Source organism: Chroicocephalus ridibundus, chromosome 2, assembly GCF_963924245.1.
Source record: "Chroicocephalus ridibundus chromosome 2, bChrRid1.1, whole genome shotgun sequence".
Taxonomy (NCBI): domain Eukaryota; kingdom Metazoa; phylum Chordata; class Aves; order Charadriiformes; family Laridae; genus Chroicocephalus; species Chroicocephalus ridibundus.
Genome location: NC_086285.1, coordinates 23270109 through 23285814, shown reverse-complemented (window position 1 = coordinate 23285814; position 15706 = coordinate 23270109). Strand labels below are relative to the sequence as shown.

The window sequence follows — 15706 nt, the reverse complement described above, 5'->3', positions numbered from 1 at the left end:
TCGAGGAAAGGTCCAACTAATAGCAATAGCCAAAGCCATACACAGACAAAACATTTCTCTTCAGGAACAAGCAAGCAGAACTATTAACTGCATGGCAAACCACTGCAGGCAACCAGCCTCAAAGAAACAGTGACCTTCACCCACTAGGCCTCTTGCAAGGCAAACTGCCAGCAGCCTCGGCTTTGTGTGAAGCAGCAGATCTCCCCCGTGCAAACATACCCTCTCTCACTTCTGCAAATCGCTCAGGCTGCAGTTTCCTTAGGCACGTGAGGGACATACGAAATGCATGCTCAGAGTGCAGACCAGCTGGGTCTTCCACTTAGCTGCGAAATGTTCTCTTAATTCACAATCAGCGTATATACGACAGAAGAATGTAAGCATTTTTTAATTTCTCAGTGGCAAGATTTTGTGGCAGCCATACCCTTTCTTTTAGGCAAGACAGCACACGCTCAGAAGTATATTCTTTCTGGGTGAGTATTATTACTTGGGCTGTAAAGTGAGTACCAGTTTTCAAAAATAATTTTTTTATATTTATATAAACTCAGAGGAGTCTCATAACTCCTCAAAGCCTGACAGAATTTAACTAAAAGCATAAGCTGCATTTTTACAATTTCTTAGTCCTCTTGGTAACCAAAGTGGGAAGTTAAAATTGTGGTGATGTTTTGCACATAACAAGTTATAGAGAAAGATGAAAGGGAAGCTGAGATAGATAAAGGTGGCTTCAGTAGCCATTTCACATATTAGTTCAGCTTTCCCCTAGTAAAAAGAAAGACAGAGAAAATTGTCACTAATTTATGTCTTTACATGGAATCAGAGACCTCCCTGTCCCCTTGACAAGCTGAGCTTGGATTACATACTTGAGGGCAACTATTTTGCCGTTTCCAACTGTGATGTAGTATGAGCAGTTCATGTTGTTGTGATAATCAAGAACCGAATGGGCCGGACTGCTGATAACACCAACAGAGCCATTGAAAATGCCACCACAAGCTGCAGGGGAAACAGAAAAAAGGGTGATTAGTGTCTGCATACTAGCTTGGTCCGAATTCTCATTTCTTACAGGAGTTTAGCCATAAGGAAAGAAAAGCCCTTGATAAATTAGGAGCAATCTTTGCCATCATGCCTAGAACTGTTAAATGTGGAGATGCCTGTCAGGTTGAGCTCTGCAGTGCAAGACTAGTCAGTATCGAAGTAACAGGTGGTTACTAGTCCATACCAAATGGCAATGGCTCATGTTTGTGCAGTAAAAGATAGAGCCTGATTTCAAGTGTGCTGCATTAGGACCAGGGAGCAGCAGGATGGGGCGGGTGCCCCATGCAGGAGCTGGGGTGAGGTGTGTCTGGAGTAGCTCTGCACCCATTCTAGCTTGCCAGGAGAAACCTGGCTGATACGTGGGCAAAGACGTTCCCTCAGCCAAACCCTGGCCCCATGGAAGCGTCTGAAAGTTTGGCACTGACACAAAAGCAGCCACAATTGTACTCATAGCCCTGCTCCTGACTTTTCTGGAACAACTGTACACAGCGCCTCATCATCTCTCCACCTCCCGGCAGGGCTGGGGCATTGCTGTAGCACTTGTTCTGTGCAGAAAGGCAGGGAGAAGTCCCCAGGTGTGACCAACCCTGGGGACTGTTCCTCACCTCACCTCGTGCTGGCACTCACCAGCAGTGGGGGGTGGCTGAGTTGGAGGCGGGCATACTTGCTCTCTGGCTGAGGAGCGAGTTAAACTCTGCAGATCGGAACTAAAGGCACTGCTTGGCTTCTCAGGGTTTCGTACCATGGATGCTGATGAAGCCAGGATGTGGCTAATGTTTTTTCCCAGCTTCAGTGCTCCAGGGAACAAAAACTATTATAAAACTAACGCTAATCTCCATTGTTAGCTTCAGCCTTTATTTTATAATCTTAACTTAGCAAAAAACTGTTTCCCTGCGTCCTGTTGATAAATAGCTCAAAGCCACACACAGCTTTTCATGTTTTAAAGCACACGCCATTGCCCAGGCCACCACCTTAACAAAGGCAGTCCCATACAGGGTGCTGCTGGATACAGAGCCCCTGGCTCCTCAGCCCCGCTCAGGCTGGCGGCCTGGAGCACTGGCAGATAAAGGACAGGAGCTGGGAGGATAAAGGATCAGCATTATTCTGCGCTAGGAGGGGGAAGCCTTTTTCATTTTTTTTCAGCAAACAATACAACTAGAGGGAAGAGGAATGTTAATTGCTAGAATCTGCTTCGTATACAACAACAAGCCAATAAGGCTGCAGTCATCTTTCTCAAATGTCAGAAGTCACAAGTCAGATAGCAGCAACTGACTTGAGCGAGTTATGAAGGTCTTTTCCATGAGTAACTGCACATTGTCATTTCTCAGTGCCATTCCCTCTGTCTTATCTGTATCAGGCCATTCATTTTATAGAAAGAATTTAGCCTTATGCTTTTTCCTGTGGCAAATACCAAAGTTAAGAACTCACACTTTTCTCTGCAGTTAGAAAATGATGCTTTCAAAAATCAAAGTACTGTCTCTACAAGTTAAAACTTAGAAAATATTAAAATTGGTTTTGAAAATAAAATTAATCTTTTGGAATATTTATGTTTGTGCAGATGTAAATTCTAAACTCAGTTGGGAACTTCTTTTTCTAATACATATTTTCTCTCCAAAAGAGATCTCATGTGAATGACAGAAAGTTTTGGTGAAAATATTTATTAAAAAATAAATATATACCTACATCCCAATTTTTATTTACATTAGTACCTGGCACTGTAAGAGAGTCATCAAATGGAGGCATATAGCTGTGTTCGTTTAAGATATTGTTCTGGTTCCCATGTTGTATAATGTAGTTTTAGTGTAACTGAGAATCAGACCATTCTGCTGTATGTGATAAAAACTTTTAAATTAACTCAGTTAAACAAACTGGTGATGTTTCTCCTTAAACATTGTAGAAAAACACAAAACAAAACAAAAACCCCCTGCCAAAATTGGTTGCATTTCTTTTCTACATCAAAGGAGAAGTGTTTCAGTTCCTGACTTGGTCCCAGGTAGTGTCTTGAAATGAGAATTGGGAGATACCACATCTGTTAGTGACAACACGCACCAAAGAGTCCCATGTCCTGGACCTGAGAGCTCTTTTGGGCAAGTGCAGAGGGAATATGAACCATCTACATCCATCTAAGTTATTCCCAAAATGAGGTACAACATTTCCTGCACTGAACCATTATCTATCCGGAATATTTCCACCAACTAAAGCATAGGACAGTGACTACTCACCAATTGTTCTGTATCTTGCCTTGAATCCAAAGCCTGTGATGTGGGAGTCGGTGTAGAAGTTGAGCAGCATAGGTCCAAAGACACTGACTGGGGCAGGGAGCTCATTACCACAGAGCGTGATGAGAGGATGTGGGGTAATCCTCGTCCCACTGAAGATGCTTACTCCATCATAAAGACAAATTCTGCTCAAGAGTGCTGGGGCTGCATGGGCATATAATGCAGAAATGTTAGCAGCGTATTTTCTATGATGTGATTTACTGAGCTGCAAATATATAGACCTCACACAGGATAAGAATTAATTTTTATATTACTTTCCATTCCAGGATCTTGGGATCTTATTCGCTTGCTGAGGAAGCAAATGTCAATTTTTAACATGCAGAAAAACCAAGGCAGAAAAAGCACATGAGACATATATACCTTGTATATAAGACATCAGACCGGTCTCATTCAACACATCCTATCATCTTGAACAGGCTCCAGGCCCCTTGAGCTCGTGGGAGTTCACAGTTGAGTGAACACCCTCTATGAGGAGATGAGAGGACCTACCAAAAGCATGGATCTCCTCTGCAGACCAAAGCAATGCACCTTTTGTTACAGGCAACCAACTACCTTTCCCCTAATGTGGAAGTCACCACTCAGCGCAGGAAATTTTAAATCATTAAGAGTAAGAATTTGGGAAAATGAAAAAATAGCCCATACACTTGTTTCAGAGCTGACTTCTTTCTCTCTGAATTCCCTCAAACTTCAGATTACCTAAACCCAGATTCTTCAGCTTGACTCAGAAGACAAAAAAAGGTAAATTTAATCTTGCAGTTTGCCACTGAAATGCTGAAACTGTGGCAGCCAGTGGAGATCTGGAGATGACTGAGCAAAAGTAAAAAACCCAATGATTTTCAAGAGCAATCTGCTTTAGAGGGTAAATCAGTGCAGATATTAGGGTAAGTGAAAAACTGCCCATTCAGAAGCTCTAAGAAACACAGAAATGGGGAATGTAGCATTCTACTATTTTTTTCCCATTGGTTTTTAGTTTCTCATTTGCAGTTAGGTTTCTGGAGGAACAAGCCGCCCTCTCCGACTCCCTGCCCTACCTTCCTGACTTTCCAGCTACCTCACCATTTGCAACCAGATTCGACTGAGACGAGAGGTCTCAAATGTATTAAGTTTATATAAGTTTCATGAAGGTCAGTAGCTGAGTTAAAGTGCCAGAGGCATGTCCCCAAAGGACAAGCTGTGCTTTCAGTGTAAAGGCTGTGAGTTCGGGCAGAAACCTGCCGAGCACGAGCCACCAGCACCCTGGGAGCTTGGAAACACGTCACCACCTCCCTGCCCAGCTGGGAGCCATAAGCATGGGGAGAAGTTGGTGGTACCACCAAGGGATATATGGTGGGAGCTAGAGAGGTTTGGTATCATGTGGGAGCAAGAAGGGAGCAACATGGGTTATGCAAGAAAGCTGGATTAATGCTGTCAGTGAAAAACACAGCACACATCTACTGAACAATGAGCTTCATTAGTTGTTATGCTTATAGAACAACTTGATGTTCTCTTTGTCTTTTTCTTCATCATTTACAAGCATAATGGAAGCCGGGGTGTCACATGTTTATTGATGTTAACTTATCGTGTTTAGCGATCTGTTATCAACAATGGGAAGTTACTTAAACTACAAAGGATTAATAGGGAATTATCTAAATTTAACAGGAGAAACGCTGAGCCTACTGTTGCAGCTGAGTGATTCCTGCAGATTGTCCAGTCAAAACAAGCTGCTTCCTAGTGTTGTAGGAAACAGGATGGCTCGTAGTGAACAGGATGACACATAGTAATGGTGTGATAATTCTGTTTCACAAGGAACAACAGAGTGATCCCAGCAGTCAGTTATATTTTAGATCCTCTCCAGAGTTTTAGTTTAAAAATTCCTTCTCTCTCAATGAAGACAATGTATTCTAATATGCTTTATAAGTATGCCAATAGGGAAATATGGTGTTTGTCTAACTCTTATTAGAGTAACTAAGCTTAAAACAATCAGCCACATCAGATAGCTGATTACACTGTTAATTAAATAGTTAATTAAAAATATTCTTCATGTCCTACCCTATTATGAGAATACTTGACAATGTGATACCATTAAAAAAACATAATCAATTTTAAAATACAAAGAAAAGAAAAACAATGAAATGGAGACAAGTGCAATTTCAGAATGGAAAAGATTTGAGAAAGCAACTTGGGTCCTTTTCTGAAAAGACTTTGTAGAAAGGCACAAAGTGAAATGGATTTCTCGGCAAAGCAAAGGTCCACAATACCCATCACAAATTGTTTCAAACTGCTGCACTGGAAAGAATAAGATGGTTGACGTAGGATTGTGAGCAAAAGGCTTAATTTCTAGCTTTGAATCCTCATTGTTTGGGACAATATCATTTATGACCCACGAATTCTGGCAAGACTGGTGATTGTTTGATCTCTATCCTGTAACTCATTCTCTTGTTTACACTTTTCCTTAATTTCTCACCTTACTAAAATGCATTATTCTGTAAATAATCTGCATCTTCAGCTTCCTTTCTTCTATCTTTTCATGTGATACTTCCAGCCTCTACACATACTCAGCACATCATCAGCAATTCTTCTCTGTGGTTTATAATTCTAACAACTTAGATCTTTTCCAGACCAATTTCTGTCCTTTGCACTACAATGGAACAGCTTTCATGAGTCTCCAGAGATCTTTTCCTAGCCAGATGTCAGACCCACATCCTCTTTGAGCTGACAGGCACTTTCCACATAGCTTGCACTGTTTTTCTTCATAAAACCTTGTCTACTAAGAGCATTTGCTCATCCTTCTGGTATTACTGTATACTGTCTTCCAATTCATCCATGAGGATTCAATGAGACATCTCCTCTCCTGTCTTTTTATCTCCACATTAGCTCTGTATAATCTCATTTGCAAGGACAGATGCAACTACTATCTCTACGCTGATGACCCCATAACTCTCCTTCCCTCCTCCAGGCCTCTCTCTGTTCAGACTAAAATCTTATTCCATCTCTCAACAAAACCATTCAATAAGAGAGTTTTTTCCCCCACCTCAAGTCTTCCCTTGTATCTTCTTTCTTTACAGGCTCATCATTTTGTCTGCCCTCACTAGGTCCATGTCTATGATGTGGATCTCTCTAGGTCTTCACATCCAGGCTAGATGTAAATATTGTCAAGTGTTTCCAGTTATTATCTTTAAGATAAACTCTTCATAACCTGCCACATGGCTATGACTCTCACCAGAGAAATAGTGATTTTTCCAAGATGGAGACTGTACCATTTGTTCCTCTAGCCTTGACAATATTTCTTCCAAATACTGCTGGAGAATTCAATTATTTGGCCTGACATTACGAATATTTGCTTTCAAGGCCTTTTGTTATCTGTCTGTACTCTATTTATCATCTCTTGGTACTGCTCAACATTGGCTCCTGCCTTCAAAGTTCACATGATAAGACCTTCAGTTGTCCTTACATTACGTTTTGAAATATGCCTTTGTGTTGTCTCCTTTCCACTTAGCAGAAATTTCTGCCCGCTCTCATTATTCTCCATAAAGTCATTTATTTGATATGGTGCCTGCACAAAAACCTTGACTAAATTTTGGTCCCTAGCTATCTGATGACTACAATGACCTCTTTGGCCCCCTAACTATCTGATTACAACAATGGCCTCTTTCCATCTCTCGGTCTAGAGCCATAGATTCTGTTTCATTTTGTATTGAGGAAGAACCTGTCTTTTTGTTTAAAGTTTGTAAAACTTAAAGAAATGAGGTTTTGGTTCACAACTGTAGTTTCTGGTATAAATGTTAATACAATTAGTAATTACTAATGTAGGAGAAGTATTACGCAGATACATACTCCTGTCCAATATATTAATCAGCTGCATAGCACAAGACACTATTTTGAAAGCAAGAAATTACAAGTCTTTTTCATATATATATCCTCTTTCAAAATAATCTATTGCAAAACTTGTCTATTTTCTGAATTGCCTAGTAACAACAGAGAAAGCAGATAGAGAAGCCTCCAAAACGAAGCTGTGACCTTGTCCCGGATTGCAAAATTACAGTTGCATGTTTGAAAAAAAAAAAAGATAAATAAACCAGTTATTAAAACACTTTTCAGGACGATGTGGTATCAACACAATTCACTTGTTTTGTATGGACAGAGTATAAATACTACACAATTTTAAAGCAGATATTGCAGGAGGCCCATATCCATTTCCTCTAATTTTTCATGATTTCAAACTCAGACTTCATTGCATGTTATACTCGAAGAGTATTACAGCCATTTAATAATACACTACCATAGCTCTCCTAGAGGTATGTTTGCAGGATGTTCATCTGAGTAACACTTACGAACAAAAGATGGATGTGATTAATTAATTCTTAGATAGTAAGTCTAATAAGATAGATAAGGATTTTTTTACAAATTATATTATGTTAGATTTGTGTAGACCTTTGATTCAAGGAGGGGGGACAGATGGAAGATGACATTTATCACGGTGTCAGAAGTGAGGCTGAGAAAACAAACTCACGCCCATTTGTTTGGTTCTTTATAAAATAACCAAACACAACAATGCAAGTGGTGCTACAAGAAACAAGTGACAACCGATGCAACTTCATGAAACAGGCAAGTCAAAAGAGAGGTTCTGTAACCATATTCGGTTTGGCATAGGAAGAGATATTCTTCAGGCTGCAAGGAAACCACAGACACTAAGCCAAACTCCATTCACAGGGTTAAGCACGCCTATGTTTTGCTGCCTAAATCTTAAGTATCTTGTGTAAGCTATTGTCTATAGCTTCCTGTAATAGTCAATGGGTAAAGAGAGTGAGGGAGGCCCTCAGAAGGCAATTCATTCAACATGCACAACGCATTTGGTTTTGAGTTTAAAGCACTTTTTCACTTCACTATAGTAGGAGGTAAATCTAGATGATAATCTAAATTAGATGTCTATTTTCAGGGGCTCAAAGTCAGATAACAATTTATCCGGGAAGCAGCCAATTTAGATTAAATTTTGATCACAAAATCAACAAATGCAGTTTCCTCCAGTTCTCTCTTGCTCTGTTCCTTGCTATATTTAGTGCTTAATACATATTTAATATTTAGTACATGCATGTCATGCTCATTTGGTTCCAGATGCTGACATTGTATCACTGCTGTGGGTTAACTGCCTCATTTGGAGTCGTTCTTCATAATCAGAACAGGCGTCTCATGATAATTGCAAACATAACTACTATACAGCAGAGATCTTTGACTAACCCATGAAGTCATTCAATTTTATACCAATGTGTTACTGCACTATAGCCAATTACCTTCTGCCTTCTAATTTTCTGGAAAAGATATCTCAACCAGTTGGTCAATGAGATAGGTATGTCTTACAGGCATTATTTTAGATACTTCATTTCATCACTAAAAAACCATGAAAAAACCAATTGGATTTCTTTTGAAAGGTCAAATAGGTAGTAAACTATATTAATTGAACATGGAGCTAGAACATCTGTACTAGTGTGGTTAAAATTTTAAAGGACATACTCAGCAACAATCTAAGCAGGTGCAATGCTTCTTTGCATATGGAGTAGCTAGAAATGGTTTTAACAGAGGCTGCCAAATATTGTCCTGCCTTTGCAAAAGAACTAAGAGAGTTCATGCTGGAAACTCTTAGGCACACGTGCTAAACATATTCAGTGGGACTGCTGAATAAGTTTTCATTTCTGCACGATAGTTTGCAAGACGGTGTTTTCAATCTTTACAATTTAAACCCAGGCAATTTCTCTTTGCTAGAGGGTTATATTTTAAGATTTTGTGAAAAATATTAATAATCAACTACTGGAGAGTGTCACACTTCCTCTTTTATAACCGGATGTCCTTTAGCTCATATCCACAGTTCTTTTCTTTCATGTGACTAAGGACTCGTAGTTTGTGTAGCCTAAGGAAGCTTATAACAATAAAGAAGCAAATTGCCCTGCAAGAAGTAGAATATTTTTTCTATTTATTTAGGTCTACATTTATTATTATTATTATTATTATTACTTACCTCTTTGCTTTAACCTTCTTGATAATAAAAGCTTGAATCCATTTATAAATTAATTGAATGCACAGACAGAATACAAATCAGTAATGTACTCACGGACGTGCCAAAACTGGCATCATCTGATTCAGCCTAACGTTTAGTATGTCTGCTGAATAATAATGTCTTCTTCGTGAAGAAATTATGTAATTTGTGTGGTTTACATTTCATTTAAAAAACATAATTCTTAAAGTAGCAGTTTGTATCAGGGGATGAAAAAAGTTTCAGTTAAAATCATAGTCAAATCAAATCTTTGTCTCAGGCCTAAATTAAATTTCAGCCAGAATACTTTTGAATTCAAAACAGTTCAAAAACTTGAAAAGAAAATAAAAGAAGCCTATTTTATGACTTTACTGTTTGGTCTGAAGAAAAATTCAAATTACGCACTCCTGCTTAGTAACAAATTACCCAAAAATCTCTTTGTCCGGGTGACTTCAAGGGAATCAAATTAAGATGGCCTCAAAATATGTGTGGCATCCCACTTGGCCATCCTAGTGTTTTGGACATACTGATTCCTCTGTGTTACCATGACACCTCCACCCATAAACATTTGGTCCTATCAAAGTTGGGAAAGTTTTACCATTGACACCAATGAGACCAGGATATGATACTTGTTATTTCTCGGCTAAATGACACCGAGTTTAAAATCTCAAGACGAACTTTTGTTCATGGGTACATACCGGGTAACAGCTTTTATAGGTTCTCAGTTACTGTGGTTTTTCACCTAGTTTCACATTTATATGTTCGTACATCCTTGTAAAATACCCCAGTATATTTATATCCATTTTATCAGTTAAGGAAACAGAAGCACTGAAAAGCAAAACAGCTGGCCTAAGATGAAAAGTTTATAAGACTCAATGGCAAAAAAAAAAAAGTCAGGAACAAAGATCCAAGTTGGCCACAGTCACTCTTATACTCCAACAACCTGGGAAATGCCCAACTTCATTGCTGCAACATATTAAACAGGTAGGATCTGTCTTCACTCTTCTGGAAGCCTTCAGTAATGCAAAACTGAACCTTGAAACTATCTCTATAAATATTTGTCTGTAAATGATTTTCAGAATGGACGAGCAAATTATACTATCAGCCATTTTCCATGATAGACGACTTGTATGTTTTCAAGTAAGAAGTTACACTTCATAGTACATATTGAAATTAAGATGAACCAGTTACCTTCCAAGTGGAAAGTCTCAAACTCTAGGATCACCAGTGACTGTGGTCCCCGATCTATGATATAACTGCAGTTCAAGTTGTTATCATACTGACTAGGGTAGTTAGGAGAGACGATACGACCTGCAGGGCTGGTGAAATTTACTCCACATCCTATAAACATAAATAAAAAGGTCACAGTTATAATCCAGGTGATAACATCATTCTGGTTTTACAGTAAGAAAACCAATAATGCGCACGAGGATCTCATCCCTCCTTAAGAGGCTGGTCAAAAATCCAGGGAGAGTAGTATATATCATGATGGCAAAAGTAGGTCTTACACACACACAGAGCAGTGTTTTGGGGAAATACGGGGCCTTCCCACCTACAGCCTCACACAGTATCTTGAAATGTCTTCGATAAGACCAGGCTATATAGCCCCTCAGCCCACTGACCAGAAGGACACAGCACTGCCATTCCTATAGTTTTAGACCTTGAACATTTCAAAATCCCTTAGTACATACAAATGTAGCTGAATTGGATGGGGGGTTATTGGGGCACATCAGCAATTTATCCTTATTTGAAAATTCCTACGTTAGCCCAAGTGGTACCATTCTTGCTTCATGTCTGACAGCCAGGAGGACGCAGTCTGCTGCAGGGCCATCTCTCTGGGTTGCTTTGCTATACACAGAAGCAGGAGAGGTTTGCCACCCAGAACTTCTCAAACTCACAGAACTGTTCATTTTCGTGGAGCTCCTTCTGATCCTAGTGACTTGCATGGCTTCGGGGTTTCTCTTTATTTTATGATAAAGGCTTAAAAGAGGGCAGTGCACAGTAAAGTGCTGGTATAAGATTAGGAACAGGCATATGAATCCTGTGATTGTCTCCACTAAGAGGTCGTTAGTTGTTACTGACAACACTAGTGCAGATATTATAAAAACAAAAGCAGTTTCAGTTCAGAATTCTGTATACTTCAATAGCGTCTTCCTCTACGCACTTAATCTCTCACTGTTTTAATCTGAATCCAGTGAAGGGAAAGCAGTTTCCTTTCCTTTGGTAGCATCCTACAAAGAAACCCCAAACAACTAACGGCACTTGAGCATGACCTCCTGCACTTCTGGTGGGTTTGACTGTCACAAAGCACACATGCCATGGTTAAAGAAATGGAGAGGCCCACCCAAGAAATGTCATTTGAGCTACAGGAGATACAAATACAACAAAGCAAAGCAAAGGCCAGAGCAGGTGGTGAGAAGTCATTTCTTCTCCTGAGAGCAATTTATGTGAAGGGCATGGACTTCACCATACACAGGAGAAATTACGGCAGTTTCAGCATGTGACTTGAAAAGAACAGAGATAAAAATTCTAAAAGAAGAGCAGATAACTTTTCCTTTTTAAGAAGATTACAGCTTTGGCTTCCATGTAGTTTAACTACAGAGAAACAAATTCTTAAAATGTAGAGCCTATTCATTTCTTTTTGGCACACTAAAAAGGCAGAGGTAGCTAAGAATAACTACAAACTTATAGCTGCATGGAGGATCTTTGGCAAGTCCAACTCTGGAGCACACAGTAGCTCCATTGTGTTCAGTAAGGTAACTCTTGGTTTCAAAAGCCAGGCAGAGGCTTCAATGCCTTGTTGGACAGAGGTCTAAATTGCTACACACAGATCAAACTAATCCAAAAAGGACTAATAAAGCAGGCAGCTGGCTTTAATATTACTTACTGCTTATAAAAGATGCAGAGAAACCTGGCCCGGGAGCATCCTGAGACTGAAATACTGTAGTTATCACATTGTTTGGAGCAACAACAGAATCAGGAGCTGAACTTCCACATCCTGTGGTTAACAAAGCTGCTGCTTCTTCATCATTTCCTCTCCACACCTGAGAAGCCCAGATTGGAAATTGTTTAGTGCTTTCGAAGCCCATGTAGTTTGTGGGAACCCACCAGGAACTGCATGTGCAATTGTTCTTTCCAAAGACTCAGGGTAGGATTCATCTCACACCAAATATTAGAGATCTAAATTGGAGCTAATCACTCTTCACTCACTTTCCAGTTAGTGGACACAAAAAGACTTCTCCAAGGAGTGAATCACAGTGAATAACTCAGGTTGCCAAGGGCCTCGGAAGAGCATCTAGAGGTCATTTGCTCAAATACCCGCTGATAGCAGGGCCAATGTAGATCATGTCCAGGGAACCAGGGAAAAACATTTTATGCACATCATTGCCTACCTCCATTCTGTCTCTGCTAACTTATCTCCATACACCCTATGAATATCTGCGTATACAATGAATTATTAAATGCAATCCTTCTATTATTCATAAGTTGATAAAAAACAACTCTGTCACGCTAGGGTAGTAAAGAGGCATCAAACTGGAAGATCTGGATCCGTAATATCTAGTCTTGCTAATCAAAACTTATTCCCATTTTTGTTATGTTGCATTCACTTGTTCAATTACAAGTATCAAATCATGTAGAGAATCAACAAAAGAATATAATTCACAAAAATATAATAAGAAAAATGCACATTTTTTTAATATCACTTCAACTGTACTAATAGCCAATTTAAGTTCCATCAAACCATGCATTCAAGAAACACATGCAGGTTTAGGTAGGTATTTAAGTGAAACCCTCTTCAGGTAATTACTTAAACATGTACTTGAGGCTCACAGTTTAAGCACTGAATTTCAACACGCATTTAAAATGAAACACAGGCATAAATGTTTGATGTTTCTGAATGTTTAAATAATTTCCTGAATCAGGATGTTTATTGCCAAGAATTTAAAACATCTGCTTTAAGAAAAAAGAAACAATTATTTACTCTAATAATAGATTTATTTTTTGTCAATGTGAAATTTTTTTTTACTGGCCTTTTATACCAAAAATATATGAAAAATAAATAATATTTGATTTTTAAAATAATGCGTTTGAAAGAAGTCTAGTGGAACTAGAACAGCCACATGAAATTGTGATTGCTCTAAGCAACCATCCCAGAAAGGGTTAGCCAAGGGTTAGTCTGTAAGCGTAGGCATATGAATCACCTCATTCATCTGGCCAGGTGTCTGAGGCCATGGATGCTCAAAGGATTCATATAAACAGCCTATGGCCTGGCCACGATCTTGCAAAGTCACTATTGATTTTGGATTCCTCTTTTTTGGCTGCTCAGCTTGGAATGAATGGAAGAAACTTACACCTGTTCCACACTTTTCCATATCCAGACACCTTCATACATCTCAAATTGGACATTCAGAGATGGAGGTGGACATCACCAAAAATCTCAGATTTTCCTCTACGGAGAAAATCTCCAAGTGACATAGTTTTGACCATGTCATTCAGGACAGTTTAGAAATTTTAAATTAAAGCACCCTTACTGGGTGGCATTAAGACTTCCACATTAGTGAAATGTATCATAACATATTACATCAATTAATCAGTGGAGCAGGCTATGAAAAGACGAATCTCATAGTATTTTTTTCCACAGACTTAAAAAATGAGTGCAACAGTGGTTTGTAAGTTGGTAAGTATAGATCAGATGTACAGCTGCTCAAGTCTTCCTACATGTTGTCAAATTATGTTTGCCCTTTATTTCAAGTGGGAGTTGTACTGCTCTGGAGAAAATGAACACAAAACCACTGAACATACGCCAAATGCCTGAGAAAAAAATGTCACTGAAAAATTCAAAGCATGTCCACTCCATTCTGTTGCTTTGAAAACAAGTGGCTCTTGAAAACCTATAAAAGATAAGAACGCTATCTTTGTTTTTTGAGATTAAAAAAAGAAGGATTAGTGTAACTTGGACAGTTTATACCCTTATAAAGAATCTTTGTAGAATTACAGTGCCACATTCCTGTTTTTTCACTCACTGGAGTAATTGAAAAGGTCTTTTCATTACACTATATTTTCTCATTATTTCCTGGTTCTGAAGTCATATGTACTTTTTTCATATTTTTCATTTTTGGGGCAGCATGTAGGGTGGTGGGACTCTGCTGGAGGTGGAACCCCAAGAACTATAAAAAATAAAAATATATACAAGCCAATTCTCAAGGCATAAGGAAAATTGACTGTATTGGTACAAGGACTTCAGTTTACATTTCCTGAATTTTGTGCCTTGACAATCCTAAACATGACAATTGCAAAACAGAATTCTGCAATCATGAGTTCTTAAAGCACTGCTCTGCTAATCTAATGCCAACTATTATTTTACCTTTATGTAACTGCTCTGGCAGCTTCCGTTGCTATCTGGAATCTGGAAGTTACTGTGGAAGTTCATCTCCAAGTGTTTACTTTCATGCGTAATGATGGTCCATGTGCATCTGGTGTTCATGGGAAAGTTTTGAGGCCAATGAGGAGACTTGATCATACCATTATCTGAATGAATGATTCCACCACATCCTGGAAATAATAGCAACAGGTGGAGAAATGTTCAAATATTTCCTGTTGGTGTCAGCTTTGAATGGATGCTTGCTTCTGTGGCTGCAAGAGAGAGATGCAAGCCCTGACACCTATACAAACTTCATTTACCCCTCTTTTAATTAATTTCCCTTCACCCACCCCTGCAGCAGGGAGGTAGTTACACTCTAGAGAAGGTCTCTCTTTGTATTTCACTTTCTCTTCTTCACAAGCTCCTTCTCCTTGCCAGTTCATACCCTTTTGCTCTTGTCCATCTATATACTCCTGACAATGAGAAGTGGGTACTGCTTAGAGAGAGAGTAAGGGTCAGAAATACATTAATGAGGAGCTTCTCCAGAGACTGTGAAGGTTTCTTCCCATACCCCACAGCATGCACGTCATGACTGACAGCCATTCAGAAAAGCACCCTAGGGAAAAAAAACATAATCTACTGCTAATCCCTTTTTTCCTCGCTCTGCAACATGCAAATATTGCAGTTCCACATGTGAATCTACTCAAGCTACATCTGTTTACCCAGGGCAAAATGGTGACTTCTCCTCCAGCCCAGGCAGCCCTGTGGATCTCAGTGGGATTATGGAGAGGGCTGCAAAACATGCCTTCAAAAATTGTTAACAGATTCATTTATAAGCGGGAATAGCTGGTCATGGCTCTGTGGCAGCTCATGTTCTTATACATAATAAGTTCAGTTAATTTGAAACATACTTGCAAATACCATGCCAAGAATAATTTACTAGGGCTATGCATACAGTACAAGCAACCCATTTTTATTTCAGAGACGATGCAGTAAAAGGATGAATAAAGAGCAAAAAAAGGTTTATAACAT

The 15706-nt window shown here is 39.2% G+C and overlaps 1 protein-coding gene across 4 annotated transcripts in view; it reads right to left on the bottom strand.

The window, feature by feature from the left end:
- Positions 1-15706, bottom strand: part of CUBN (cubilin) — a 153936-nt gene that overhangs the window by 24366 nt on the left and 113864 nt on the right. For all 4 annotated transcript variants that reach the window (XR_010069821.1, XR_010069823.1, XR_010069822.1 and 1 more), the window contains exons 54-58: positions 14678-14865; positions 12200-12356; positions 10504-10653; positions 3252-3452; positions 858-987 (exon numbers count right to left, since the gene is read on the bottom strand). Coding sequence is in view for 1 of the 4 variants with exons in the window: in XM_063324743.1 (XP_063180813.1) it covers positions 858-987; positions 3252-3452; positions 10504-10653; positions 12200-12356; positions 14678-14865 (826 nt within the window). In the remaining 3 variants the exon portion in view is untranslated. The remainder of the gene's footprint in view (positions 1-857; positions 988-3251; positions 3453-10503; positions 10654-12199; positions 12357-14677; positions 14866-15706) is intronic.